The sequence below is a fragment of the Parasteatoda tepidariorum genome, chromosome 1 (genome assembly GCF_982258835.1).
Source record: "Parasteatoda tepidariorum strain Cologne lab strain chromosome 1, Ptep-v5.0, whole genome shotgun sequence".
NCBI lineage: Eukaryota > Metazoa > Arthropoda > Arachnida > Araneae > Theridiidae > Parasteatoda > Parasteatoda tepidariorum.
The window spans coordinates 124409588-124434517 of record NC_141755.1 but is presented as its reverse complement, the minus strand read 5'-3'; the positions used below and the strand labels follow the sequence as shown (position 1 = coordinate 124434517).

General features: G+C 29.7%; 1 protein-coding gene across 2 annotated transcripts in view; it reads right to left on the bottom strand.

Moving 5' to 3' along the window:
- LOC107440314 (thioester-containing protein 1 allele R1) overlaps positions 1-24930 on the bottom strand; it is a 92656-nt gene that overhangs the window by 14769 nt on the left and 52957 nt on the right. For both annotated transcript variants that reach the window (XM_071180439.2, XM_087152342.1), the window contains exons 20-29: positions 22017-22130; positions 21429-21533; positions 19357-19485; positions 17559-17700; positions 16484-16660; positions 13659-13740; positions 10226-10382; positions 6316-6378; positions 2531-2705; positions 917-1128 (exon numbers count right to left, since the gene is read on the bottom strand). In XM_071180439.2, coding sequence (XP_071036540.2) covers positions 917-1128; positions 2531-2705; positions 6316-6378; positions 10226-10382; positions 13659-13740; positions 16484-16660; positions 17559-17700; positions 19357-19485; positions 21429-21533; positions 22017-22130 — 1356 coding nt within the window. The remainder of the gene's footprint in view (positions 1-916; positions 1129-2530; positions 2706-6315; positions 6379-10225; positions 10383-13658; positions 13741-16483; positions 16661-17558; positions 17701-19356; positions 19486-21428; positions 21534-22016; positions 22131-24930) is intronic.

Here is a 24930-nt window from a genome sequence, read left to right as displayed (position 1 = left end):
GTTTGTGCAAAGAGAAGAGTGTGGTGAAATGGACTACCGCCCAGATGACCGATCCCTGTGACTGAGGGAAGTCTCATAGATAATCTGTGACTTGTGATCCTATTACATTCTGTTTAAATTTTATTGATACATTAAGCCGTTCGTAATCGCTATATACATTTGGGCCTTCCTCAGAAGCTTTTCTCATTCTGCCCTTCGCCCAGCAATTGTTTTCCAGTTCTTTACTTTTAGGATGGCAAAATCCTCATCTACACAGTCCTTACATCTCTTTTTGGGTCTTCCTCTTGGCCTTTTATTGGAGGGGGTTGCATTAGAGACTTTCAATGCTGTTTGTTCTGGGCTCATTCTCACTACATGCCCAGCCCATCTCATTCTACTTAATTTAATAGATTTAATGATATCATCGCCATCAAAGATCCTATATATTTCAAAATTATATCTTTTCCTACAGTTGTCTTTATCGAGTATAGGGCCAAAGATGGTTCGTAGGACCTTCCTTTCGAAGGTTGCTAATAACTTTTCTTCCCTTTTTGTTAAAGTCCATGTCTCTGAAGCATAAGTCAAAACTGACTTGATTAATACCTTATGAAGTAAGATCTTAATCTTTCTTTTTATTAAGTGAGATTTCAATAATGATCTTAAACCATAGAAGCAGCGATTGGCTGCGATTATTCTTTTTCTAATTTCAGGATTGATGTCATTTTGATAGTTTATTTCTGATCCTAGATAGGTAAAATTTTTTACAGATTCAAATTTAAAAGAATCTATTTTAAACAATTTAGGGATGGTTTCTTTAAAGCTAAGTTATAGTGAACCGAAATTTTGGTCCCTTGAAGGTTCACTGTATTTCAAAAAAAAAAAAAAAAAAAAACATTTCAATGTAGAAATAAAAGTGCTGATTAAAAATAATTTTTACCTGTGTTGAAGAAAAACCACCATTTTTATTTTGTTTTGATATGAGCCATTTCAAAACAGGCACTGAACCCGTTGGGTCTGATTTGAGAGCAAAGGTTCGAATGGCGTAGGCGGCTGTTTCGATGTCAATGGAGGCTGCCAGAAACCAATAATCAGATTGCTTGTCAGTCATATTCACTTGAGCTTCTTTGTTATCCCAGAACATCATATCGTCTGACAAGAATTAAAAACATTTGAGGATACTTTGAATTTATAGAGGAAGATAACCTTCAACAACAACAAATAAAGAAAACGTTTCAAATTTCCAAATCAAACAATAAAATTTGTAGCTTATTGCTTTACTGAAAGTAAATGCATATAATACAGAGCTGACACTTTATCTGGAAAAAAAAATTTCCTGTACAGGGTGAGTAGAGCCAAATCTTCTTTCAACATAAACACCTTTTAAGTATTCTTTAAGCACTCAAAAATATTTTTAAGCACTTTATACATTACAAAATGCAAAATAATTTTCAAAGACTTTACATGATCATGATAAAACAACTAGTTTCTGACAAAGAACTCTTTTCTTGATTATATTAGCAGTTATAAAATGATCAAGAGATTTTTCGGTTCGATATCAGAGGGTGGAAAATGAAGCCTGAAATTGACAATATCTTGCAAAATGCAGCAGAGTTGCGCATGAGAGTGCAATAATCTCACCGGACCCAGCTCAGTAGACGCACATGCGGATTCGCAAATATTTCATCAAACATGTAAAATGATTGCCGCTTTCATATGCTATGGACAGAGGGTACGGCGAAATAGATTGTGGTCGAAAGAATTGAGAAAACGTTGAATAGAACAATGTGAAAAGCAGGCCTTCGCATAATATGTGACAAAAATTAACATGGTAAAAAAAAACTCATTTTCAAAAAGGGAAAATTAAGCACTTTTTAAAAACACCTGATGAAAAAAGCACTGCTAAGGGCTTTTAAAAAACAAAAATCGAAAATAAGCACCTTTAAACATTTTCTAAAAACGCTCCGCACCATGGATATTTAGCTGGAAAAGAAGGTATTGAAGACGTAAGAAGAATATTTACAAAAATCATTCATAAACAAAATACTACTGCAAAGGTTTGCTCAAATAAAAGTTATTTAAAATCAAAGTTCCATTGTTTTTGATACAGCTAAAAAAAAAAGGTTCAAGGTAAACTGAGTAGGCTTTAATGCTATCTCTCATGAAATTTGTTAACAAATTATTTCATAATTTTTATATGAATGCGGAAAATAAGCAAACCTTAGTTTATTAAACAAATTCATGCTAGTAATGTTAAACATCAACATTTCTTTAGTTACTATCTAAAAAAGAAAAAATGCAAGCGTAAAATTTTGAAAACCCGCTTCACATCTCAAAATAAAGAGATAATTTTTTCTCACTCTAGCTAATAGCTGTATTTACTTATAATTCAATTTGAAATTCATAGATTATTAACACAAAGAACTAATCATAAACATGAATTTGTTGTTTGTTTAAATTAACTTGCAAATAACTGGGAACTGCAATGTAAAAAAATAATTTTTACATATAATTGAAAAAAATGAATCCACCTGAATTAAATATAAGTATTTACCTCTTCTTTCAGCCATATTGAGGAGCAGCTGAAAGGCCCTGTCCTTCGAAGAGCTACCCAATAAATGCAGAGCATATGAAATCATAGAAATGACATAAGGGCTAGAACTTGACAGAAGTTCTCTTTCAATATAATTCTGGCCTAAAGCAATTTGCCTGTTGTATTTTGATTGAGCCTAGGATACAAACATTTCAATTATTAGCTTCTACCAAACCTTCATACGTCGGAGCAGCAAAATGAAGTTCATTTTTACAAATTATCATTTAAGTGAGGGAAGAGTAGATATGGACTTCATCTATGAAAAGGTACTCCAACATAGAATCGAGTTAACATGTCTTATATTCTAGTGAATTCTATTTTTGTAGTGGTAGATACACTACATTTTGAATTCTATATATTGTTAACAAAGTGTTTTATAACAATTTATTTTCAAAAGTTTCTTTTTAACACAAATAATAAATCAGTTAAAAACTGAAGAGAGACGCATCCTTCAAAACTGAAAACACTATCTGAATATCCATTCTAAAGCATATCAAATCTTCTTGATATTGAATAACCTTTTCAATAAGCAACTTTTATAAGAAACAGTATTATATAGTCATGAATAATTTTATTATTATCATTATTAATGATAATCATATTGTTATCATTTGAAATTACAGTAGAGAACCATTTATCCGGCATCCAGATAACCGGGAAACCAGAAAACCGGGAAAAATTTTGATTGGTTTCCCGAAACCAATTCGCCAAAAATTTCGAATTGGTTTTTTCGATTGGTTTTTAAACTAGAACAATTATGAAAAAAAGCGGAAATGAACCCATCCTTGAAGTTGAGTAGAGGAAAATCTAAGGAAGGGGAGAATTTTTTTTCCCCGTTTACCCAGAGAAACGTCATTTCCTCCGTGACCTTGAAGGCAGGGAAGGGAGGAATGTTTTATTTTTTCCTTCAGGCCGTCAATCAAGCTGAAGGGTGTGGCATGCTGATTTCGTTTTCTGTTTAATTTACGAGGGGGGTGGGGGAAATGCATTGCATGCATATCAGTGAACAGAAGATGAAAGGGAAAAATATATTTATCTATTTGACATCGATTAATAAAAATAAAATCTTTTTCTTCTGAATAAATTCAAGTGCGGTATCATTTGCAAGTTTTTATTGATGTGGAATCACATCTGCTGTAATTAAATATCGTGTTTTTATCAACAAAAAAATAAATAAATAAAAGGAGAATAGTTTATTAATTTAAACATAGGATTATTTTATGAAGCAGATTGCAGTTTTGTTTTTCTGATTCCACTACGTTTGATTTTTTTTTCTTTTCACGATAAATTTCGCAGTCGATAAATTAATTCTTTTTATTCATAAATTTTATCCTTAGGTTTTTTTTTTTTAAATTATGCTGATCTCGCCTTGTTCCGGGTTTCAATATTTATGCTAGTGCCTTTTTTAAGTATCGTTTCGGTTCGATAATTTTCAAGTGTTTTTATTTAAATTAATAAGTTTTCCTTTTATTTTATCGTTTCCCCCATATAATTAGGTATGAAATATATTGCGTTATTTAACCATTGGTTTTGTTTATATTAGTTAATTTAGGGATTGTAATTATTTTTAAAAAATAAATACGAGAATTTTGTATTTTTTAATCTTGTTTTTCTTGTCTAAACTTGCAAATTTTTTTTATTCTTTTAAATGTTATTTTTCTACTATTTTTTTTTTCTTTTTAAAGTTCTTTTCTTTTCTTATGTTCTTTCTTTTTTCTCTTACTTTATGCATTACACTTTTTCCTTGTAATTCGGGTTCGATAAAACATCGATTAACGACACTTTTTGGTCGATCCAGAAAACCGGGAAATTCAGACATCCGGGATAGCGATGGTCCCGAGCATCCCGGATAATTGGTTCTCTACTGTACAGTGAACAGCAAACAAATTATTAAAAATTTTGCTTGGAAGTGGCATTTCTTTTGAATAAATATTAGGTAACTCTATGACGTACCTTCTTTTTTTCCACTATTAACAAGTGAAAGACTTAAAATTTTGCTGGTAACAGGAAAAATAGTTAATTTGTTACTTAGTTGGTTCCTGATAACCGATCTTCTACATTTGAGATTTTCAAATCCGTGACTTCCCATGAATAATTCCAAGAGGCTTAACGAAGTTACAATTTTCTTCAACAAAAACACAACAATAAATTTAAAAAAACATTATAATAACATTAACTGGAATGATAGGTATAATCAAAACTGTTATACTCTGCATCTTCATATTTATAGATTTTAAATTTAAAAAACAGTAAAAAAAAAAGAGTTGAAGCAAAAGATAGCTAAAAAGAAATACAAAAGAAAATTAATAAATACAGTCATATATATGTAGTTATTTAAACCTGTTTTATTTCTTCTTAAAAGTAAGTGCAATATAAAAAGCCTAAACCAGAATTTTAAATTGATAAAATAAAATAAAAAATAAATAGATAAAAAAAATTCTGAAATCACGGAAATTTAAAAGACAATTTGTTCCAGAAAAGTTCTTTTCTTCATTTTTTGAAAGAACACCATAATTTTTAAAGAACACGATAAAAACATTTTATATTTTAATAACATATGACTGTGACTGGGGATTTTATTACAAATTGAGATATTCAGAACGCTGAAATTGGGAGGGGGGGGGTCAATTCCATTTTAAATATTAGATTTTTCAACAACCTAAATACATGACTTTCCATGATTTTTTTTAAAAAAATAGTTAAAATCATAACATTTCATGACAAATTTTGTTCAATAACGAAAGCCATGACTTTCCAGGTGAGCAGATACCCTGGATTTATCAAGCAGCTGGTTCTGGATACCTGGCCAGGTAGTATGACATTTGTGCAAAACAATATAAGGATCTTATAATTTTCTAGGTAACAAATATTTTACAAGATGTAGTTTTAAGCAAATTTATTGCCCTCCTACTTTATAAATAAAAATAGGTATTTATCGTATTTTCTGGCAAAATGGTAGCATCACCGCACATCATTAAAAATGAAATTTTTAAAAAAAAGTTTTCATAAGCGACGAAGCGAAAGTTTTCATAAGGCACTACACTGCGCATATCAGCATCCTTATAGAAGAGACCCTTAAATTACCATTTAGAATATCAGTATAATAAAAAAAAAATTTCTACATTCCATAAAAGAGTTTTCATTTCTAAATTATGAAAAAAGAAAGTTTGAGAGAAAAGTTTGAGAAAAAAAAGTTGGAGAATCTCAAATTTTAGGAAAGTAAATTATTCATCTATTATAAAAAAAATAATTCAACCCTATTTAGCGGAACAATTGATGCTGCGACTGATTACAGAAATCGGTAAAACAATGTAAGAAGAAAAATAAAATAAAAATTTTAAGCTAAAAATTTATTCAAAGAAAAAAAAGATTCAAAAATTTATTACAGTAAACAATTTGATGAAAAACTAGTAATAACAATCTGGTTTAAAAAATCAGCTGATTTGTGATTTTAATCACAATTTAGCCGCTTTCCTGATTATCCAGAGATAGCTCAGGCTTAGCAGAATTTGTCAATACGTTTTGTTTCATCAAGTTTTTACTCGGCCGGAAGCAAAACAAAAAATAATCTACTGTGATTGGAAGTTAGTCAATTTTTATTTGGGACAATTGCTGTTTGTGGGACTCCAGACGTGTTTTGTACAATTGTATATACAATGGCTGATGAACTAATTTTACAACTGCTTTTCAAAATTCTTTTTACTGATGCCAGATAATAATAGCATAGAGATATAATGTTTACTTACTTTAGCTTCAAATAGAGCCATCAAAATGTAGGCAGTGAGGGCAGCTCCTTTTTCAGTACCACCCTTCAACATCAAAAAGAAAAGAAAAAAAGATTTAAAAAATTATGTTCATTAATTCCCATCATCATTTATTAATAAAATGGAAATTCTTATTTCAACATTTAATTGAAAATATGAGTATGATAGTTTATAGGCACAAAAAAGAGGGTTATAAAGCTAAAATTACTTTTACCAGACAATTTTGAAATGTTAAATATGGGTGCATAGTCAAATTTTTGAACAAAAAATAAACACCTCTGGAGCACTTCTCAAGCACACAAAAGATATTTGTAAACTCTTTATTTATTTATCTTTTAAAATGTAAGGAGATATTTCCGTATACAATTGCCAAGGTGCACAATAGATTTCAAACTTGCAACATCTTTTTTTTTTTTAAATAAAAAAACATGTAGATGTTTGTCTGGGGGTTGTCTATAAGTTATACCTTTCAAGTAAGTCCCTTTCTGAGATGTTCTTTTTTTTTTTTTTTTTTTTCACAGGCTGCTGCCTGAAAGTTGCCAAGACGTGGCGACACATTTTGCCACAGATCACGATATGAAAATCTCAAATGTAATTAGGATATGCGCACTAATAAAAAAAAATTTTTTCCTATTATTGAAATCTCATTATGAAATTTTAATAATAGGAAGATACATTTTATTAGAGCGCATATCCTTATAATTTTATTGCGGTTGAATGTTGCTATGAAAACATTGAATAAAATGGAGCGAAAATAACGCTTTTTACATAATTTGTAGCGGAAACTAAGAAGATAAAAAGACTAAATAATTTAAAACTAACAGTAACTGTAATTAGAAAACAAAATACATATGAAAATCAAAATTAATGGGGAAATAGTGGGATAAGCATAAACAATTGCCATACTTATAACTTTAATATAGATTTTTTTACAGTCCCTCTAAAAGGCCAAATGATTCTGAATCTTTATTTTTATATTACACTAAAAATGTGTCATCCTATCAAAAGCAATAAATTATTTTACTTTTGAAGTGTTGTTCAGTACTGATATATTTTTCATTTAACGGGAAGTATTAAAATGAAAAAGGGGCAATATTGATTTTTCTTTTTTAATGCAAAACATGAAGTAAATATTTTCTTGTTTGGGCTTACAAAATTAACATACATAGTTTTAAATGTTTTGTTTTCTTTAATCAGCATTTTATGATATTACGTAAGACCCAAGCGCTTGCTTCATATAAGTCTATTCACATTGAAACAAAGAGTGAGAAATTGACTTCTAGGGCACAACAATGTAACAATTTCTGCTAGCATGCTTTTGTATGTTATTAAGGGTATGAAATCATACTTTTCAACTAATAATTAATAGGTAGCCAACGATACGTCTTTCTTGATTGTTTTGGCTACAAATGTTTCGAATCAAACTGTTTTAAATGGTTCACACATAAACCAGATGAAGATCTATCAACAACTAAGCATTAACAATCACAAAAAATATTTAACTGTTGGAGATTAAAACTTTACTGAAAAGTTTACGCAAGGCATGCAGATAGAGATCAAATAAACACAAAAGTGTGAGCAGAAGACACATGAGCAGAGATCCAGTCCCATGTGCATTATAGATACAGTTAAACTTGGTGCTCTGATAAAATTAGCATTATCATTTTAATTTTCTATTAACTTATTTATTTTCTTAACACTTGAAAAACAGTTTTATAACATTATTTGTATTGCATATTAAGCATTCGAGTATGGGGTCTTGTATTTGAAACATGCTTTGAGATCATTTACTAGTCAGGGTGCATAGAGAAATCTTTCTACAAAAAATAAGCACCTTTTAAATACTTTTTAAGCACTCAAAAAATATTTTTACGCACTATATACATTAACAAAATGCAAAATAATCCTCAAAGACTTTAAATGGTCATGATAAAATAACTAGAATCAGACAAATAACTCATTTCTTGATTACATTAGACACTATAAAATGATAGAGAGATTTTTCGGTTCAATATCAGAGGGTGGAAAATGAACCCTGAATTAGAGAATATCTTGCAAAATGCAGCAGAGTTGCGCATGAGAGTGCAATAATCTCACAAGACCCAGATCAGTTGACGAAGTATTTCATCAAGCACGTAAAATGATTGGCGCTTTCGTACGCTACGGACCGACGGAAAGCCTAAATAAATTGCGGTTTAATGAATTGTGAAAACGTTGAATAGAACAATGTGAAAAGCACACTTTTGAATAATATGTGCCGAAAATAAACATGGTAAAGAAAAAAAATCTCCTTTTCAAAAAGGGAAAATTAAGCACATCCTGATTGTTATTGTAGTTCATTTACGTCGCACTGGAAGCACATCCTGAAAACACCCAATGAAAAAAAACACCTTTAAGGGCTTTTAAAAAACGAAAATAAGCACCTTTAAGCACTATTGAAAAACACTATGCACCATGCTAGTGATTCAGCATTCATTATGAATGATTTAAGATTCTCGAGATAAACAGAAAGAAAAGGCACTCTCGTTTATTATCCTGCATCATTTGACCAGCTGCAGCTGGTTTTCGCTTTTTTTTAAAAACCAACATTTTGCTAAGCACATTGCTCCTTTTCGGAAAGAAAGTGCTTAAGAGCTCAAAAAATGTTGATTGTATATAATTTATGAAGATAAAGGAGATTTTTATGTGTGTTTTCTTAATTTCATGTCACAGCTCACTCCTTTGCATACTATGATGCTCAGAATTAATTTTGATTTTAGAAATATTACATACTCTAAAATAGGGATACCTCACAAGCATGCCTTTGTTTTTAAACACTCATATGCATGCAGGCAAATATTTAATCAATAATTAACATCAATCTATTAAATACTACCCACATTTTGAGAAATATCACCAAGATGTAGGATGAGGCAAAAAAAAAATAATTTATTTTTATGTAAATAGTAAGGTATAATAAGTACTCCATAAATGTTTATCTCTGCAAAAAATGCAATACAAGGCTCATACTTTTTAGACAAGACTAATAAAGGGTACATTAACCGCTTATCCCCAGTTAACTCGGTTAAGTATATATTGCAAAGATTTATTATCCAGAGATTAGCAGAATTTGTCAGTACGTTTTGCTTTATCACGTTTTTACTCCGCTGGAAGCAAAACAAATAACAATCTGTTGTGTTTGTCAAGTTATGCTGTTGAATAGTGGACGTGTTTTGTGCTATTTCATTATACGATGGTTGCTGAATTTACATAGAAAAAAAAAGGGTAAAATAATCATTTCACTGGTGTTTGGAAAGTACAGTAGGGAACCGATTATCCAGAACGATCGGGACCATCGCTATTCCGGATAACTGATTTTTCCGGTTTTCTGAATCGCTACAAAAAGCCGTTTTTTTTATTGTTAAACCCAACTAAAAAAAATAAATATTTGGAAATAATCTTGAAAAAACGAAGTAATACACTAATACTTATTTCAAAAATGACGGTAAGGTAAACATCTTTCAAAAAAGAAGGACAAATCCTAAAACCTTATGAGGAAAAAAACATTTTTTTTAAAAAAAATGGCGAGAAAAATTATGGAATTTCATTCCAGTTTTTAGTTTTCTGATTTCCGGATAACGTGTTCTGTACTGTATCACTTAGTGTTGTTCCTTGTTAAAAAAAACAATCATACAAAGACTAATATTTAAATTTTTCCCGTTTCCCCTTGATAACTCAGGATAGTAAACTGATGGTAAATTAAATATTTTTTATGCATAAAATTTAAATTTCAACTTAAAACTTGTGTATTAGATTTCTTTTTAGTTTCTTGTTGATGATTAATGAAATAAAAAAAATATGCTGATTTTTCAAGAAAACAAAAAAAAAAGTGGTAAGGGAAGCTTTGGATTACCTGCAGAGCTTTATGATGAACTTCGCCAGGTTCATCAAATGAACCATCTGGAGCTTGTTTACTTATCATCCATTCTAAGGCCTTATTTAGAACTTCAGAATCAATAAAAATATATTTATTAGCTAAGGATAGTGCTCTTAAAGCATAAGCAGTCAACCTATTAAAAATACACAGAACGTTAAACATAAATAGGGATGATGTTTTCAAAATAAATGTTAACACTGCTCTTCTTCCAGTTAGAAAGTATACAACTGCTTACTACAGTCTTATTCAATGAGGCAATATTTTCAAACACATAATTTTTTTTTTTTTTTTTTGAATGAGAGATATAAATGATATAATTTCTGAGCTCAAATCTGCTGTATTTCATGAGATATTAAGTCATTCTGGTGAGTTTGAAGTGAAAATTTGTTTTGGTTATTTTGAAAAGTATTGTTAAAAAAGGTGACATGGTTGGCTAAATTTAGAAAGAACTCATTTTTTTGGCAGTTCTGATTTGGCCTCTATTTACTTCTTTATTACTGTTTGTTCTTGGTGCAAGCCGTGTACCATTATACGTTACTGTTAGCGTATTGTTCGAGCAGCAAGATTAAGTTCCTTTTAGAAATTATTACTTTTAGTCTGTTCAACGAGAACTGATAGTGAAAGTAAACAAAGCAGTGCGTTATTTGGCGCAATACCGTTGTCTGCTTGGCCTCGGAATAATGACAAATAGCGCCTATCAGTCAAGCAAAAACTCTTATTTCTAAGAGTTGTTTGTTTCGCTGCGGTGTCTCTTGCAAGTGTTTCATGAGCAATATGGAAAATAAAGTGATGGTTTTAAGACCTCCTAAAAAACGGCAGAAGAAATCTTACATAAGTAAAGCTGAGAAGGAAATAATATTGAACATTTATAAAACAAAAGAACATTCAAAACCAGATGTTCTAATCATTGATGTGATTAACCATGAGACTTCTGCATTCGGGAGTTAGCAGAGCTTCTGTTTTCAGAATTATTAAAGAATATAAAAGAGATGGTATATTACATTCACCGAAGAAGAGTAAATCTAGTAAAACATTTCTAGATGGCATTTCGACAAAAATGCTGTAAGAAGAAAAGTTCATGATTTTTTCCGTCGTAACGAAATTCCGACAATAAACAAAGTTCTCAAAGCTGTGAACGATGATTCTGATTTACCAAACTTTAAAAGAACGACATTTTATTCCCTTGTGGCGTAACTACCACTACGAAAATTAAACATCAATTCACTGGTATATAAGACATGCTAACTTGATTCAATCACAAGGTACATTTTGATAGATGAAGGTAGGCAGGGTCAATAACTCCGCCCCCATACCCTGTTAAAAAAAATTAGGCTTCAAACAACAATAATGAGGCAGGAACAGCTTACTCATTGAAAAATATTAAATAATTTTGTGGAGGCGAAGACATTTAATTACAATTAACAGAATGAGACAAGAAGGAAGAAAAATGTATTATATGGATGAGACATGGTTGAATGCTGGACATGCACAAGACAAAGTGTGGAATGATACGTCCATTATCTCGTAAAAACAGGCATTTTTATCTGGTCTGTTTACAGGATTAAAATTGCCTTCTGGCAAAAGTGAGAGATTTATTATTACACACATTGGTAGCAATGCAGGCTTTTTAAAAGAAGGACTTCTACTTTTTAAATAGAACAAAAACAAGGGTTACCATAAGGATATGAATGCAGAAGTTTCGAATAATGGTTCGAGAAAATTCTACCCTTTCTAGAGCTGAACTCTGTCATTGTGATGGACAATGCACCATATCACTCTCGTAAAGAAGAAGAAATTCCTAACACATCATCGTCAAAACAAGTAATTGCAGACTGGCTAAAATCTAAAAACATTGTTAATGATGAAGAAGGTATGCTAAAAACAGAACTACTGGATATAGTGAAGGCTCATAAGCACAGATTTGACAAATTCGCGGGGGGTGAACTTGTTAGACGCATAAATATAATGATTTTAAGGCTTCCCCCCTATCACGCGGAATTGAATCCAATTGAGCTGATTTGGGCACAAATGAAAAGTTCAGTGGCCAAAGAAAACAAAACTTTTAAGTTATCAAAAGTAGCAGGATTGTGCGTGAGAAGTTTAAAATGAAATTGGAGTTGAAAAGTGGAAAATTTGCATTGAGCCTACTCAGAAAATCGAAAAAGATGTTTGATTTGGACGAAGCCATCGAAAACACTGTTAATTCTCTAGTAATAAATATCACTTCCAAAGACGAGAAAAATAAAGGTAACAGTTTAAAAATATAAATAAATGCAGTTCCTTCAAATATATTTTTAAATCAATCGGTGAAACATAAAACTATTTTAAATATTACTTAACTTTTAATAAATTTTTAAAAAAATTTTAATTATGAAAATAAAGAGTATTTTAGTAACATATTCTTTCAATTCTATAGACTATTACAATTGAATTATAAAAGTTATGTCTTTCATAGATATTTATGCAAAATATATTAAAACTAATTTAATTTAAACTTAAAAAAAGATGCATTAAAACTATTCTCAAAATAAAATTATGTGTTTACTGAAATAATTAGAAGCGTATTTACATGTAAATATTTTAATTTTGTACTTTCTTATCTAATTTTAAGGTATCAAAAACCGAATACCGTTTTCGCTTTTCAATAAAAACGAAAGCTCGGTCGATTCGAACGAAATCACCCATTCATCGATTAAACCGTTCAAGTGGCAAACATTGGCGATCAAACAGCAACCCTTAGGTTTACTTCCACTATCAGTTATCGTTGAACAGACTATTGGTTTAAATTCTTACATCTTGAAATTACAGGTCTTTAAATGATGATTCTTCTTTTAAACAAAAATAATAAATCAGGTAATTATAAATACACCTATACAAGAAATACTACTCAGAGTCTATATATATATATATATATATATATATATATATATATATATATACAGTAAAACCTCGCAACAAGAATATTTTGGGGACCAAATGAATATATTGTTGTACAGGGATATATTGTTATATCAAGGGCCTACATACTTTGATGACACAATAAGATTTTTTTTTCAAATTTTATTATGTATTAACTGAAAATATATTTATATATTAGGCAAAAATTTATTTGAAAAGTGTTTATTATGGTTAAATATTAAAAACAATTGAAATAAATTCAGAAAATAAAATAAGATCATAAACATAACTGAAAATGAAATCAGATAGGAATGTTACGTCTGTGACTTCTTAAGAGATAAGGGAGGCATTTCTAAGAATAGAAGCTGTTGGGGTGGTCAGTATATATATATATATATATATATATATATATATATATATATATATATATATATATATATATATATATATATATAAGTTACAAAAATCAATTATATAAATAATTATTATATATGTTATAAAAGGTAACTACCATGTGCTTCCACTTCGATCACGTTCCCCAAATGTGCTAAAAGAGCCATCACTTCTCTTATATGTAAGCTGTCTTTGGTAACCTATATTGGTAATACATAGGTTTCAACACTAATTTAGTTGATTAATTTATATTTTTCCTTAGATCAAAAGCAATAATATATAAAAATTATGATCAAACTAAAAATTACAAAAAACTAAAAAGTATTAAAACTAATAAATAATTCAATTTTTGCATATTTTTAACAGCTTAAGCAATGCAGTATTGCAGACTTTTAGAACAATATAAAATAAGATCATGAATGCTTTTGATTTCAACAAAACTGTAGTTTTTTCGTCTTCTTTTCATTTTGACATTCTGTGCTATTTTTATAACTTAGTCTTGAGGAAAGAAGGGTAAAGATAATCCATCAGCCATAAATAGCTGTTACAAAGCTACAACACTTATAAAAATAGTATATTATTTACATAAAAACAATGCTTCATATGAGAGCAAATACTTTGAAAAACAGTGTCATAAGACAGCAACCCTTGAATGAATGTGAACCCTGTTTTTTTCATTGACCTTAACAAGACAAAGATGCTGACAGATATGTTCAGAAAGCCATTCATCAACAGTCAAAATTTGCTATTAAATCTACAAATATATTAAGATTTAAGAAAATTATAAATTATGTTTGATTATTTTCGTAAAATACTTTTCTTTTAAAGAAAGTCAATAAAAACAAAGGTTAGATCTTAGTGATTTTATTTAAATATTTTATTTTATCCTAGTATATAAGACATTATTACCTTATGTATAACACATGTTAACTTGATTCTATGGTGGGGTACATTTTCATAAATGAAGGTTGACATTGTCGATAACAGCACTAATTTGAACACGACTACTTCAATGGATGGTCGACATTGAACAGTTGACTTGTTACATTGACATTATCCACCTCTTTGCACTGTTGTTACTCAGTCTCAATCAAACACAACGTCGTCCTGTATACACTCGACTGCTGATGGACACAGGAGCAATCATGACCATTAACTTAATACAGCTCTCAAGATCAGCAAAAAGTATGGTGATCTTAATACAGCTCTCCCGGATTCTCACGAAACAACTAGTGGTATCCTATTCAGCGAATTCTATCACAAATTAAAATTCTGGTATGGGAGTAGTGCAGTATATCTACCACTACAAAAATGCAATTCCAATTCACTACTATATAAGACATTTTAACTCAATTCTATGTTGGGGTATCTTTTCACAGATGAAGGTTGACATTGTCAATAACAACACTTCCCACGTTTACCTGAAGATCTTAACTCGCCAAGCTGGTGGTGAGAGTGATCTTGTAAATGTCTGCAGCAGAGTTACACACGAGAGTGAAATAATTTCATCGAACCCAGCTCAGTAGAAGCACATACGGACTCCCAAGTATTTCATCAATCATGTAAAATGGATTGACGCTTTCATACGCTATAGACTGACAGTACGCTGAAATGGAATGCGGTTGAATGAATTGTGTTGAATGAATCGACATGGTAAAGAATAAAAATCTCATTTTTGAAGAAGGAAAATTAAACACTTTTTAAAATCATCCCATGACAAAAGCACATTTAAGGGCTTTCAAATAACAAAAGTCGAAAATAAGCACCCTTAAGCATTTTTTAAAAACACTACACACCATGGACTACAGTTATTAGTTGACAGGTATTCAAAAAGCAGAATAATATTGAAATATGGAAACATGCCTACAGAATCTATCCTCTCTACAATGCAATTAAAAACATATAAGTATTAGCAGACCCTCCTCCTTATTTCTAGTAGCAATAAGAAAGGATAGTTGTGAATCAGATAGCATGCTTTACATTCCTTAACCCACTGGCGGTTGAGCTAATGGGAAAAATTGGGAGAATGTTTCTCACCTATTCCCCTATCTATTAACATGGTTTTGTTTTGTGGAGAAGACTGCTGGTTAAAAAGCGATTTTTTATGTGCAGAACTGATAAATTAAATACAGATAAGCGTTATTAGTTTCTACATAAATGCTTTTGTAACAAATAGTCAAAAAAGAGTTTTTTTTACAGTAGAATATATCAAAACAGAATTAAATAAAAATGAATCATAACAAATGTTTCATGGTTTATTATGTGGTTAGAGTTGTTTTCGACAATGTCAACCTTCATCTATGAAAGGTACCCCTACATAGAATCAAGTTAACATGTCTTATATACTAGAGAATTGCAATTATATTTTTGTAGTGGTAGTTACACTACAGTACTCCCCCACCAGAATTATAGCTGTGATAGAATTCAATGAACAGATACCATTAGTTGATTCATTGCTGTTTTACGAGAAGCCAGGAGAGCTGTATTAAGATCACCGTATTTTTTTTTATTGCTGATCGTGAGAGCTGTATTGAGTTCACGGCCGTGATCGTTCTTGTGTTGCCTTCAGCAGTTGAGTGTATATGTTGTACGTGATCGAGCCTGAGTAGCAACAGCGCGAGGAGGTGGATAATGTTGCAGTCACAAATAGCAAGTCAACTGTTCTGAGTGGACCATCCATCGAAGTTGGTGTGTTCAAATTGTAGGGGACATTTTTTCCACGGTAGACATGTTCACATCAGGTCCAAAGGTCATCAATGAGGGAAGTGTTGTTATCGACTATGTCAACCTTCCTCCATGAAAAGGTGTCCCACCGTAGAATCGAGTTAACATGTCTTATATACTAAGGAATTGGAATTGTATTTTCGTACACACTACAACTTTTTGATATAGCCACAACTTGTGCAAGAAGAAATTTTGGAAAATGCTAGGATATTTACTTACCCAGTCTTAAATCACTTATCAGTTGATCTTTCTTATCTGATGTTAATCTATTTGACTGTGACAAGTAGTCAAGAATAATAATATGAGGTATGATTGTAATTAAGTTTTGCTCTCCACATCCAGTTGGCATATATAACAATTTGTTAATTGATTTCATACTGGGTGTCATTAAATCAGCTGGAAAAGAAGAAGTTCAGCTAAATGTAAAATTAATACTATACAATCACAAAATTATTATTTTTTTTTTTTTTACCATTTTGTTATAGTTGCCCTGTGGCAGAATTTTTTTGAGTTATCTGCGACGAAACTCTTTAGCACTAAAATCTTCCTGCAAGATACTTTTAATAATAACAATGATATATGTTACCAATTTAAAATAACAAAAGCACTGTGATTATAAAAAGAACTATATACTTTTTTAAATTGAACATGGAATAATTTTTAATTCTAATATTATGGGTGATATTCTCGCACTTTGTTGGGGGGTAGGTGGAATTAATTGCTTTGCATTTATAAATAATCACCATAAAAAAATACTAAGAAATCATGAAATCCGTAGTAGTAATTGGCAAAAAAAGATCGACAATGAAATCACGTGAATCGGACTCCTCAAATGCATGTTTCGTTTCGAGATTAGGTTGTTGTGATAAATAATATCATATAAAAAATATCGGATATAAAAACTACAGAGAATTCAATAGCAATAACTGCCGAAATACAATCGAAATATTACGATACTATTGGCATAAATTGAGCGTGTCAAAAAGTTATTATCTAAATGCATGATTCAAATATTACATGTAAATTTCTGTAGAAAAGAATTTTTTTTTTTTTACTTTACAAAAGAAAAATCTTTCTGTGAGAACTCAGTAACGTTCTGCTACAATGTCGCTGCGTTTCTGCCACAGGGGATGGTTGCATGAAGTAAAAATACTTTATATCTAATTGTAATATAACAATTAAAAAACAAACGTAATTTAAAATCCATTGAGTTTTTTTCATCAAAAAATGCTTCACCTTATTTTTATGAAACAGTAAAAGATGGGTTTTCTAAATATGTTTGTAGTAAACATACCAGTAGCTGCAAGTACAATTTTTCCAGAATCCCAAACAGCATTTCTAGGAATAAGGGTTGAGATGTTTTTGCTGAATGAAGCACTTGGACTTCGCAAATCAACAAAAAATGCTTTATTATAATGTTGTGCAGATCCCTCAGGCTAAAAATGAAAAATTCTAATAATTAGTTTCTGCCTATAATTAAATTCCACAAAAAAAACATTGCGATTTTCTTTTTCTTCTTTTAAATGAGAAAATGCATTGCAATAACTGTCTAAAGAACGATTAAAATATTGCATGGATTAACAAGAATAAAGACGCAAATCGAGCGTGTCAAAGAATAATTTCTTGAATCCGCGATTCAAATTTTGCATGCTGTAATAATATCGGTACGTTTAAAAAATTTACGAGAATATAAATAATAACAAAGCAATGAAAGCAAAAATTTGTAGCAATAATTGCTCGAAAAAAAGATTAAAAACACTACATATATTTATGATGGAATCAATGCGAGTTGTGTGTGAAAGAGTGATTCAAAATGTTCATGTGGTAAATGTTTTTTAAAAATATTGAATCAACTTTATTTCAACCAAATCAAAAAAAGAAAAGTAGGACATAATTTTGCTACAAATCTGAATTTCTAACAAAATCCCTACTCACAGTCAAATTTTATTAAAATGTAAAATATGGTGTACTTGAAAAAAAATATATATACAGTGTAACGTCCCATATCTGGACGTCCCCTTTCGGAAGGGTCGATTTCCAGGACACTTTTTAACAATCAAAATAAACAAACATATTGTCATCTTCCCTTCTCTTAAAAAAAAAAGTGACCGTTAGTGACACTCTTCCTCTAGAATGCAGGAAAAGAGGGAAATTTGTTTTCAAAAGAGCACAATTGAGTCCCTCCCCCCTTCTTTCCCATGCAGCTGGCTAGTTGATGAGGCATTTCTTGAAACCTTTTTATTGTAGAAAAGGGTAAGCGGGGGGAACGTTAAAGTGGAGGGGAAGTCAAAATGGAAAATTTGATTAGGTATAAAAGGATATATGTCCTTGAGAAACATTCTTCTTCCCCTGACCATGTAATATTTAGGAGGCGGGGGGGGGGGAAAAATTCTTTCTTTAGCAATGACATGACTCTCTTCAAGAATCCCTTCTACTGAAATATGAATTTGACTAACAAAAGTCCCTTTATTCCTAACCAAGATCTAAATTAATCCCTTTTTTTCATGCACTGCACCTGCAAATACATCACAAGAACAGGCGAATACCTTGGCGAAATAAGTCTTGCAAAATACTCCATAACTCATTTCTCTTGCCATATATTTCATATTTAAAGTAATCCAATGTGTCACATTTGTTCGTTTTTACTGATCTAGATTTTGTGAGCTAAGAATTTGTGATTATCGACAGCTTGCTTTTCTTAAATTATTTTTATTAAGTTTTTTGACAAGTTATTGTTTTTCAAGTTTTTAACTATGTAATTTTTGTTAAGTTTTAATTGAGTTACTGTTATTCATGTTAAGTTTTTTCCTGGGAAGGGTTTATTCGATTATCAAAACAATCAAGATAAACAAATCTGTGAAGGGTCTGATTAAAAGATAAATTATTTTGTTAACGGATCCAAATTTGAAACAAACCCCTGATATATATATATATATATATATATATATATATATATATATATATATCGATAGTTTTAAGCTGTTACAACAGGGAAATTCATAATTGTAGTTGGAAATTCAAAGGATGATGTCTTTATACAAAATCCACTATATAAAATTAATGAGAATTTAAGGTGCTGCTATATCCAGTACCTGAACAAGGAGATATTTGGTAAGTGAGTCGCCAGATAAAGACGAGGCAGCAGAGACTCGAATTTCAATATGTCCCAATTTCTTGGGTACAATCAAAAATGAAACTGCAATGCCATCAGAGGGTGGTACCTGTAAGAAAAGGACAATAAATACTAAATTAAAAAATGGTTACAAAGTATCAAATATTATCTCTGATAGAATGAGAGAAATCATTCTTCAGGTGGGCATTGGAAATAAAATAAAAAACTATTAACTTTAAGACACAAAAGTGTTATAAACTACAAATCATAAACATTAATAATGAATATTATTTTACTGAACTTGTAGTGAGCATTTAAAATTTAATTTGGAATATTTTTAAAAGTAATTAGTTTTATTTTTAACTTTGTTTCCAGAATTAATGCTATTTCTCTTTAGTTCAAGAGTGTAAAATTAGAAAAAGGTTTTGAAATTTTTATATTATTTTCAAATTTCTAATAAGTGCAATCTATATAAGGTATTACTATTAACACAAAGTTAAAAGTTATATTATTTTAAAGTTATGCATACACATAAAAGTTTTATTTCAACTTCTAAATTTTAAAAAAAAAATTAAAAAAGATCCTGGAAAACAAAATGAATATGATGCGAATATAAATCAAAAAGAAAAGAATTTAGGATTGAAAAAAAAATGAGAATAGAATAGAGAAGAATAGTAGAGTAGAATTGAATAGTTTTATACAAAACTAATGATAGCTTACAGCCCCTGAGGCAGAATTTTTTCTGTGGCAAAACACTCTAGAACTAATATCTTTCTGCAAGATACTTTCAAAGATATACATTACTAATTTAAAGTAACAAAAACACATTGCTTACCCACCCCCAAAAAATAATAAAATTATTTTCATTGAAAATGTAATATTTTTTTTATTCTAATAGTATGGGTGATATTCTCCTGTTTTGTGAAACATTATCACATTAAAAAAACAATTAAAAATCATGAAATTCGCAGCATTAATTATCGAAAAACAGATAGACGACAGAATCACGCGAATCGGACTCTTCATAGAGAAATTACTCAAATGCGTGTTTCATTTCGAGATTTGATTGTTGTAATAAATAATATCGGATTTTAAAAACTAAATGAAAATCAAAAGCAAAAAAAAAAACAAAACAGAATTGTTGCCTTAAAAAGTAAATACTCAAATGCAAGATTTAAATTTCCCATATTGTCTGAAATATATCGGTATGATTAAAAACTACTTGAAAATCAATGACTGCCGAATATACAATCGTAACACTACGTGGATTTACGATACCATTGGTGCAAATTGAACGCAACAAAAAGTTATTATTTTAATGCGCAATTCAAATTTTACGTGTACTTTTCTGCGGAAAAAAAACCCCAAAAAAATCTTTCTGCAAGAACTATGTAACGGTCTGCGACAAAGTCGCCACGACTCTGCCAAAGGGCTTACAGCTATTTCATTGATTGAATCATATACTCTCACTACACATTTACTATGTAGACCAATGCTATAATTTAAACTGTAAAATACCTTTTTAAAAAATAGTTAAAAGATAATATCAATAGATCTTAAATAGTTTATTTTTCTCAGCGTTATTCAAAGAAAAAAAGAAATTGATCATCCTTTAATATTTTGGTTATGCAAAGTTGGTAGCTTAAAGTGGATGAAGGCTACATTACTGAAGTTATCTGAAACCATGAGTTGATCATGAAAGCATTCTGGTACCAAAAATACTAATGGAAGTATTTAATAGTCTACTTATACTGTGGCAGCAGATTTTTAGGTCACTGAAAGGGACTTTCTATTGACATGCATTTGAGCAATATTGAAAAATAGAGCTAATTTTTGTTTTAATGGATGAAAACATGTTTTGCTTGATTAAATAACGTCACCAAGATGAGTAAATAAAAAAAATTATATTTGTCTTTTCATTTTAGGCATGATTTTAATAAATACCAATTAGGTGATTTTTTACCCAAAAACATGCATTCAGATAGGTACTAAAAAGATACTTAATAAATTTATAAAAAAAATGACAGTGATGCTCAGAATTATAAGACTCACCGAAATAATTTTAGATCGCCTCGATTGATGATCTAAATTGCTAGAATCTTGCCCAGCAAGTGTAAACTCAAATTCTCCTTTTTTATTCTCCATTGTAACTTCAGCCTGCAATTTACATTCATTTATAAACTACAGATAAAATAATCTATGACAGTGTTTCCCAAAGTGTGGTAAGCGTTCCTATACGAAATATCTTGTAGCAAACGAAAATTTCAAAATATTTTATTAAAAACAAAGTCAGCCATGAAAATTTACGATTACGTATTTTTTGTTTGGCAATTTTTTGCACAGTTAATAATTAGTGGTGCCAGTTGCGATTTTTAACTGATGTGCAATTTTTTTAGAGTAAAGGTTTGTAATAAATTCTACTTATTCTGATTATTTTTATAAAATATAATTTTTATCCCTAACATCGAATTTTTTTACCAAAATGTAAGAGTTTTTTATGAAAAACTAAAAAAGAAAACATATTTTTAAAAAAATATATTAATTTTTCAGTGTTATTTAAAATTTAGAAAGGATACACAAAAGTCATAAGTTTGGGAAACACTGATACTATATGATAAGTGGATCAACAACAACACTTACTTGTATAGTTCTACTATTAAAATTGAATACAATCACTTGAATAGCAAGATCTTCTCCCATTAACACGGAATAAGGAAGACTCATTCGTATGAAAAAAAGGCGATGAGCGGTAACCTTGGGGTGAGAATTTTTACAAATTAATTCGTGTTTAAAATAACAAGTCATTTCATTTTCACAGGGGTCTGTCTACCAATTTTGTGAAAATTTAGACATAATTTCTGAAAATTACAATAACAGTTACATTAAAAAATCAACATCAAAATATGGTGAAATAAATTTTCAAAAATTGTCAATACAAATAAAAATCATTTATGACTGGTAAATTTCTATATATTTTTATCCATATATTAAAAAATAATTTTGCTATTGTAAAATTTTGAGCTTAAAATTGTATCTAAATTTAAAAATCCATTGTCCTAAGTTAAATTTCAACTTACATTTAACAGTACTAGAACTAAAAGTTGTTTTCATTATGAGAACATTTTTGATTAGGTCATACAGAAAAGAGTTTCATAGCGGAAAAAATTTAATAAAAAATTAAGGTCTGTTAGAATAAATTTCCAATAATGTTAAAGATAATGTTCGAATTTTGCATTCCTGTATAGTTTATAGAAAAACCTCGTTGTTTTATTTAAAAAAATAAAAAAACTCCGAGACTCATAGTTTTTTTACGGCGATACAAAAACAAAATTTTAAGAGGCGGAGAATCTTAAAACTTACTTTTTTTAAAGTATTTTGGGAAACAACCGTTTTTTCTAATGTTGAATTTGTGAAGGTACCGCTAAACTGTACCGCTAAAAATTTGTCCTGGACAGACCCCTGTTTCAGCACACAATTTTAGAAATTAAATTTCCTTTCAGGTATTGCATTAAAATTTCTGGAAATATTTCCGCTATGCAGGGCAATATTTTATCACAAATATTACAAGATTTTTTCCTTACACAATAAGCAATATTTTAACATGTAGATTTCATAATAGACATTTTAATATAGATAGTAATATTTTGCACAATAACTGGAAAAATTTTAAAACTCAATGAAACATTGTTTAGCTTATTAATAGGGTCAAAATAGTCTTGTGATTAAGAACCAAAATTAATTTATACAGAATGGTTCATTTTTAAACATCTAGTATTATTGAACTACAAATTTGGTTACATTAAAAAAGATATTGAAACGAGAAATAATTAAAGAGTATTTAACACAAATTAGAGTTTGAATTTTAATAAATCTAAAACAGTTTAATCATGTTGCAGTAGAATAATTGAAAGAGATAATAAAAAAAAATATTGAACATGGTGACTATCAGTTCTGAAATTAGTCATTTTCAAGGCCCACAGCAAGATTTCTGCAGATTTTGGCCAAAAATGCCATTATTTTTCTGACAAGATTTAGACTTTTTTTTTCTAAAAAAAAATAATAATAACTTTTATGTTTTTCATGATCTTGTGGGAACCTTTCTAATAAAATTCATTATTTTTACAGGGTTCTTCCTCAAATATGAAAAAAAAATTTTTTGCCTGTATACACAAGCTATTAGGAGGAAACATAATTACAGTCCTCTTGTGTGCGCTAACTATACTAGTTATAATTGCTAAAAAAATTTGGAGAAATAAAAAGAACAACTGAACATACTTAAATAATGTTATAGTAAATGAAATAGTTTAGTATAGCTGAAATATCCCATATATTATTATCCTTAAATATTCTGCTTTGAGTAATCACCATTTAATAAAAGACGAAAATAAGAAACAAAATTCTTTGTATTTTCCCTGTAGAGTGTAACACTGTTTTAGTTTCTGATAAGTTTTGAATAACTTAACCATTTTTTTTAAAAAAATATTTTCATTCCACTGATTCAAAAATTTTTACTTTTAGACAACATTTAAAAAGTATTACATAAAGGTTTTTTTTTTTATAAGGCATGTTAACTTGATTCTTGACATTGTCAATAACAACTCTTCCCACAACCTAAAATTAAAATTTTCATTGACAGGGAAAAATTATGTATTCCCATTTCACCTTAAAAAATTTACTGGTTAGAACTCTTTCGTAAAATTGTGTTAGTGCAATTTTTTTTACCAGTTCATATTTGTTAGCATTATATAAATTGCATTTATCAGAAATTGCCAGATTTTAATCATTGGAAATGGAAAAAAATATCAGAATTTAGGTAAGTTCCTTTCATTCTCTATGTATTGAAATAAAACTCATATTTTTGCATGTTGGCAAATAAAATAAGAAACTTCAAAAATCACACGTTTTAAAATTAGTGCCACACGGTTAAAACAAGGCTAATACTAGAAGTGGTTTCATTCAATGTTTTCTTTTCACTATTGGTTTTATCCCACACCCTACTTGTATTTTGTAATAAAATCACATGAGAGGGGCAAATAAGGATAAGGGTCTTTAGGTCAGACTAGAAGATGAGCTGACCTTCTATTCCTCATCAAAGAAAAGTGTTAAAATGAAGAGGAAGAATCAAAATTTCTATCAATCAGCTAGCAGTTTCTTTTTTTTTCTTGCCATTTTTTTAGGAAATAATATTTTGAAAATAACTCCGAAATAACCAAAAACTTTTCAAGGACCTTATAGAAGAATTCAAGAACTTTTTGGGGCCCTGATTTTCTTCCAACAAAATTCAATACTGCGAGAACCCTGTTTCAACGTTAGGCAACAGTGTAGAATAAAAATCAAGGTTACTTAAATCAGAAAATGAAAAATGAACAAATAATTTTCAACTTATAAAATACCCTATTATTTTATTTGAAAAATTCTGCCTGATTCTTGACAGTTTTTTTTTAAATGATAAAGAAAACAATTATAGATTTAAAAAAATTTAAAAACCTTAAATAATAGGGAGAATTAGTGATAATTTTTTAGGTTAATCAACAATGCTTTAATTAAATAGGGG